At 49.5% G+C, this 7,155-nt stretch overlaps 1 protein-coding gene across 1 annotated transcript; it reads left to right on the plus strand.

The window, feature by feature from the left end:
• Window positions 1-149: 149 nt before the first annotated feature.
• On the plus strand, window positions 150-1,781 carry LOC139405619 (intermembrane lipid transfer protein VPS13B-like). The gene is made up of 2 exons (XM_071148030.1): window positions 150-395; window positions 1,140-1,781. Exons 1-2 carry the CDS (start codon window positions 150-152, stop codon window positions 1,386-1,388), a joined length of 495 nt encoding a protein of 164 aa, XP_071004131.1. The 3' UTR covers window positions 1,389-1,781.
• Window positions 1,782-7,155: the final 5,374 nt, after the last annotated feature.

Below are 7,155 nucleotides of genomic sequence, written 5' to 3' on the forward strand. Positions count from 1 at the left end.
GTGGTAGTGTTTGAATAGGTACAACATATCTAGTGACTTAACATGTGTATACATTTGTATGGTCATGTGGTCTCTACCTAATGGGATTCTTGTATATTCATCTGTCGGCTGACCTCTGTCTTCTCTTCCTCCCTCCACTCCCCAGGAAGATGCTCCAGTCCCTGGGTCGTCCAGAGGTTCACATGTCCCTGGAGGTGGTGATCGTGTCCGGGTCGGGTCAGGAGCATGCTGGGTGTCTGCTGCTGACAGGGGAGGTGGTGTTTGTGGTCAGTCTGTCTGAAGACACACAACAGCAGGCCTTCCCAATCACCGAGGTGGCCTGTCAACAAGACCCCCACGACCTGGGAGCGCTGACCCTCACGCTGCAGCAGCAGAGACTCACCAACGATGTAGAGGTAGGGGGGATGAGAGGTGGTGAGGGGGGTAGGTGAGGTAGGGGTGGTGGGATGGTAGGGGTGAGGGATGGTTGGGGTGGTGAGGGTAGGGGGGGGAGGGGGGAGGGTGAGGGGAGGTGAGGGGAGGGTGAGGGAGTGGAGGGTGAGGGTGGGGGAGGGGAGGGTGAGGTGAGGGGTGAGGGAGGTGAGGGGAGGGTAGGGGTTGTGAGGGTGAGGGTAGGGGTGGAGGGGAGGGTGAGGGAGGGTAGGGGTTGTGAGGGTGAGGGGAGGGTGAGGGGAGGGTGAGGGAGGGGAGGGTGAGGGAGGGGAGGGAGTGGAGGGTGAGGGAGTGGAGGGTGAGGGTAGGGGTGAGGGAGTGGAGTGGAGGGTGAGGGTAGGGGTGAGGGAGTGGAGGGTGAGGGAGTGGAGGGTGAGGGAGTGGAGGGTGAGGGTAGGGGTGAGGGAGTGGAGGGTGAGGGAGTGGAGGGTGAGGGGAGGGTGAGGGAGTGGAGGGTGAGGGAGTGGAGGGTGATCACTATATGGTCATTTAGCAGACGTGTTTATTGGCCAACTACAGTGAACAAAAATATTCAGATTTCAGAACATGCAGGAAACATCACTAAACCTCTTCCTCTCTTTCTCTCCTCCTCCCCTCTTCCTCCCCCTTCCTCTCTCTCCTCCCCCCTCTTCCTCCCCCTTCCTCTATTTCTCTCCTCCCCCCTCCTCCTCTCCCTCCTCCCCTATCCCCCCCCCCCCCCCCCTCAGGGTGACAGTGGGAGGGAGTGGTTGTCAGAGCAGCAGTATGGTCGCCTGGTGGACTATGTGACTCGTGCGTCTGCGTTCCTCTCCCCGTCGGCCTCGTCCCTCCAGCAGGCTCCTCCCATCACCCCGGCCGAGCCTCCGCCCGCCGTCACCAAGACCTACCGTTACCTGGTCAGCCCCGCCCACGCCGCCGTCTTCGTCTCCAAGTTCACCATGGTCAAGAACAAGGCGCTGCGCATCGGCTTCCACTGACACACAGCTTTACAGAGACACACCTGTACACACACACACCTTTACAGAGACCCTGACACACACTCACACACACACACCTTTACAGAGACCCTGACACACACTCGTACAGAGACACACCTGTACACACACCTTTACAGAGACCCTGACACACACTCGTACAGAGACGCACCTGTACACACACACACCTTTACAGAGACACACCTATACATACACACACACACACCTTTACAGAGACCCTGACACACACTCACACACACACACCTTTACAGAGACCCTGACACAGACACACACACACCTGTTGTACTCTCTCTTTTAGGTTGTACATCCACAAACTGCCTTTAAGGTGTAATGTCCTCTGTGCATTAAGAAACAGTTCCCCCTCTCATAGAACAAGGGAAGAGGGTTTTAGGTTGTACATCCACAAACTGCCTTTAAGGTTTAATGTCCTCTGTGCATTAAGAAACAGTTCCCCCTCTCATAGAACAAGGGAAGAGGGTTTAAACTGTGATTTACATTTCAATAAAACACCTGTGGCAGTGAACACTAATGTCGAGGAGACTGGAGGGGCTACAGTACGTTCCAAATGCCACCCTATTCCCTACATAGTGCACTACTATAGACCAGGACCCACCCTAATCCCTACATAGTGCACTACTATAGACCAGGACCCACCCTAATCCCTACATAGTGCACTACTATAGACCAGGACCCACCCTAATCCCTACATAGTGCACTACTATAGACCAGGACCCACCCTAATCCCTACATAGTGCACTACTATAGACCAGGACTTACCCTAATCCCTACATAGTGCACTACTATAGACCAGGACCCAATGCCACCCTAATCCCTATATAGTGCACTACTATAGACCAGGAACCAATGCCACCCTATTCCCTACATAGTGCACTACTATAGACCCAGGAACCAATGCCACCCTAATCCCTACATAGTGCACTACTTTAGACCAGGACCCAATGCCACCCTATTCCCTATATAGTGCACTACTATAGGTTCAGGAACCAATGCCACCCTAATCCCTACATAGTGCACTACTTTAGCCCAGGCCCCATAGGCCCCTGTGTTGGAAATAGGTTGCCATTAGGTCATTTCACTCGTCGTCATATTGTCCTTAACCGAGTGTCTCCGAGCTCTTTATTCCTGAGTAACTGAGCTGTTTAAAGCTCTTAATGCCGAGAGCCTCTCTGACCGGGTCGCAGTGTCGGTGGCGAACATGTCGGACGAGTCGGACGAACGCTCAGGAATATAGAAATGGTCCATATCCAGGCTGTCCACCAAAATATGGTTGTGGGATTTGTTGCTTTTCAGTGTTTTTTTGTTTTTGTTTTCTAGAAGACGTTTAAACATCTAATCGTTTAGTTCTGTGTATTTTAAGTTCATGCCCAAGATCATGACCTTGTTATAAATTCTGTTCAAACGCAGCTTTATGGAATATAAAAACAGTTTTTGTACTCTTGATGCTTTTTGATGGTCTGGCTCACGTGTCCCCAACCCCGTTCCACGGAGGGCCGAGTGTCTGAAGGGGTTTCTCCCTCCTCCCCTTTGTACTTGATTGGTGAATTAAAGGTCACTAATTAGTCAAGAACTCACCCTCACCTGGTTGTCTAGGTCTTAACTGAAAGGAAGAGCCTAAAACCTGCAGACGCCAGGCCCTCCGTGGAACGAGCTGGACCCCCACCTGGTCTACATGGATAATATATTGTATTAAATGACATTCTAATAAAAATATTGAAGTTGTGATGTCACGTGGTTCCCTCGACCAATAATACCTGATCAGGTTATTAAAGTTAGTCGATCTACTACGGATTGTTCAGGGTTGGATAGCCAGCCAATAGGAGGGGACATTAGGGCTCAGTATTATCCTGACTAGGAGGAGACATTAGGGCTCAGTGTTATCCTGACTAGGAGGGGACATTAGGGCTCCGTATTATCCTGACTAGGAGGACACATTAGGGCTCAGTATTATCCTGACTAGGAGGACACATTAGGGCTCAGTATTATCCTGACTAGGCCAGTAGGAGGAGACATTAGGGCTCAGTATTATCCTGTCTAGGAGGAGACATTAGGGCTCAGTATTATCCTGACTAGGAGGAGACATTAGGGCTCAGTATTATCCTGACTAGGAGGAGACATTAGGGCTCCGTATTATCCTGACTAGGAGGAGACATTAGGGCTCAGTATTATCCTGACTAGGAGGACACATTAGGGCTCAGTATTATCCTGACTAGGCCAGTAGGAGGAGACATTAGGGCTCAGTATTATCCTGTCTAGGAGGAGACATTAGGGCTCAGTATTATCCTGACTAGGAGGAGACATTAGGGCTCAGTATTATCCTGACTAGGCCACTAGGAGGAGACATTAGGGCTCAGTATTATCCTGACTAGGCCACTAGGAGGAGACATTAGGGCTCAGTATTATCCTGTCTAGGAGGAGACATTAGGGCTCAGTATTATCCTGACTAGGCCACTAGGAGGAGACATTAGGGCTCAGTATTATCCTGTCTAGGAGGAGACATTAGGGCTCAGTATTATCCTGACTAGGCCACTAGGAGGGGACATTAGGGCTCAGTATTATCCTGACTAGGCCACTAGGAGGAGATATTAGGGCTCAGTATTATCCTGACTAGGCCACTAGGAGGGGACATTAGGGCTCAGTATTATCCTGACTAGGAGGAGACATTAGGGCTCAGTATTATCCTGACTAGGAGGAGACATTAGGGCTCAGTATTATCCTGTCTAGGAGGAGACATTAGGGCTCAGTATTATCCTGACTAGGAGGAGACATTAGGGCTCAGTATTATCCTGACTAGGAGGAGACATTAGGGCTCCGTATTATCCTGACTAGGAGGAGACATTAGGGCTCAGTATTATCCTGACTAGGAGGACACATTAGGGCTCAGTATTATCCTGACTAGGCCAGTAGGAGGAGACATTAGGGCTCAGTATTATCCTGTCTAGGAGGAGACATTAGGGCTCAGTATTATCCTGACTAGGAGGAGACATTAGGGCTCAGTATTATCCTGACTAGGCCACTAGGAGGAGACATTAGGGCTCAGTATTATCCTGACTAGGCCACTAGGAGGAGACATTAGGGCTCAGTATTATCCTGTCTAGGAGGAGACATTAGGGCTCAGTATTATCCTGACTAGGCCACTAGGAGGAGACATTAGGGCTCAGTATTATCCTGTCTAGGAGGAGACATTAGGGCTCAGTATTATCCTGACTAGGCCACTAGGAGGGGACATTAGGGCTCAGTATTATCCTGACTAGGCCACTAGGAGGAGATATTAGGGCTCAGTATTATCCTGACTAGGCCACTAGGAGGAGACATTAGGGCTCAGTATTATCCTGACGAGGAGGAGACATTAGGGCTCAGTATTATCCTGACTAGGAGGAGACATTAGGGCTCAGTATTATCCTGACTAGGCCACTAGGAGGGGACATTAGGGCTCAGTATTATCCTGACTAGGAGGAGACATTAGGGCTCAGTATTATCCTGACTAGGCCACTAGGAGGAGATATTAGGGCTCAGTATTATCCTGACTAGGAGGAGACATTAGGGCTCAGTATTATCCTGACTAGGAGGAGACATTAGGGCTCAGTATTATCCTGACTAGGCCACTAGGAGGAGACATTAGGGCTCAGTATTATCCTGACTAGGCCACTAGGAGGGGACATTAGGGCTCAGTATTATCCTGACTAGGCCACTAGGAGGAGATATTAGGGCTCAGTATTATCCTGACTAGGCCACTAGGAGGGGACATTAGGGCTCAGTATTATCCTGACTAGGAGGAGACATTAGGGCTCAGTATTATCCTGACTAGGAGGAGACATTAGGGCTCAGTATTATCCTGTCTAGGAGGAGACATTAGGGCTCAGTATTATCCTGACTAGGAGGAGACATTAGGGCTCAGTATTATCCTGACTAGGAGGAGACATTAGGGCTCCGTATTATCCTGACTAGGAGGAGACATTAGGGCTCAGTATTATCCTGACTAGGAGGACACATTAGGGCTCAGTATTATCCTGACTAGGCCAGTAGGAGGAGACATTAGGGCTCAGTATTATCCTGTCTAGGAGGAGACATTAGGGCTCAGTATTATCCTGACTAGGAGGAGACATTAGGGCTCAGTATTATCCTGACTAGGCCACTAGGAGGAGACATTAGGGCTCAGTATTATCCTGACTAGGCCACTAGGAGGAGACATTAGGGCTCAGTATTATCCTGTCTAGGAGGAGACATTAGGGCTCAGTATTATCCTGACTAGGCCACTAGGAGGAGACATTAGGGCTCAGTATTATCCTGTCTAGGAGGAGACATTAGGGCTCAGTATTATCCTGACTAGGCCACTAGGAGGGGACATTAGGGCTCAGTATTATCCTGACTAGGCCACTAGGAGGAGATATTAGGGCTCAGTATTATCCTGACTAGGCCACTAGGAGGAGACATTAGGGCTCAGTATTATCCTGACGAGGAGGAGACATTAGGGCTCAGTATTATCCTGACTAGGAGGAGACATTAGGGCTCAGTATTATCCTGACTAGGCCACTAGGAGGGGACATTAGGGCTCAGTATTATCCTGACTAGGAGGAGACATTAGGGCTCAGTATTATCCTGACTAGGCCACTAGGAGGAGATATTAGGGCTCAGTATTATCCTGACTAGGAGGAGACATTAGGGCTCAGTATTATCCTGACTAGGCCACTAGGAGGAGACATTAGGGCTCAGTATTATCCTGACTAGGAGGAGACATTAGGGCTCAGTATTATCCTGACTAGGAGGAGACATTAGGGCTCAGTATTATCCTGACTAGGAGGAGACATTAGTGCTCAGTATTATCCTGACTAGGAGGAGACATTAGGGCTCAGTATTATCCTGACTAGGCCACTAGGAGGGGACATTAGGGCTCAGTATTATCCTGACTAGGAGGAGACATTAGGGCTCAGTATTATCCTGACTAGGCCACTAGGAGGGGACATTAGGGCTCAGTATTATCCTGACTAGGAGGAGACATTAGGGCTCAGTATTATCCTGACTAGGAGGAGACATTAGGGCTCAGTATTGTCCTGACTAGGAGGAGACATTAGGGCTCAGTATTATCCTGACTAGGCCACTAGGAGGAGACATTAGGGCTCAGTATTATCCTGACTAGGAGGAGACATTAGGGCTCAGTATTATCCTGACTAGGAGGAGACATTAGGGCTCAGTATTGTCCTGACTAGGAGGAGACATTAGGGCTCAGTATTATCCTGACTAGGAGGAGACATTAGGGCTCAGTATTATCCTGACTAGGAGGAGACATTAGGGCTCAGTATTATCCTGACTAGGAGGAGACATTAGGGCTCAGTATTATCCTGACTAGGAGGAGACATTAGGGCTCAGTATTATCCTGACTAGGAGGAGACATTAGGGCTCAGTATTATCCTGACTAGGAGGAGACATTAGTGCTCAGTATTATCCTGACTAGGAGGAGACATTAGGGCTCAGTATTATCCTGACTAGGCCACTAGGAGGGGACATTAGGGCTCAGTATTATCCTGACTAGGAGGAGACATTAGGGCTCAGTATTATCCTGACTAGGCCACTAGGAGGAGATATTAGGGCTCAGTATTATCCTGACTAGGAGGAGACATTAGGGCTCAGTATTATCCTGACTAGGAGGAGACATTAGGGCTCAGTATTATCCTGACTAGGAGGAGACATTAGGGCTCCGTATTATCCTGACTAGGAGGAGACATTAGGGCTC

The sequence above is a fragment of the Oncorhynchus clarkii genome, chromosome 3, assembly GCF_045791955.1.
Source record: "Oncorhynchus clarkii lewisi isolate Uvic-CL-2024 chromosome 3, UVic_Ocla_1.0, whole genome shotgun sequence".
NCBI lineage: Eukaryota > Metazoa > Chordata > Actinopteri > Salmoniformes > Salmonidae > Oncorhynchus > Oncorhynchus clarkii.

Excerpts from the sequence above, each read along its gene's own strand:
- LOC139405619 (XM_071148030.1), top strand. The coding sequence starts at position 150 with ATGCTCCAGTCCCTGGGTCGTCCAGAGGTTCACATGTCCCTGGAGGTG. Across the intron at positions 396-1,139 it reads GACTCACCAACGATGTAGAG|GGTGACAGTGGGAGGGAGTG; the intron begins GTAGGGGGGATG and ends CCCCCCCCTCAG.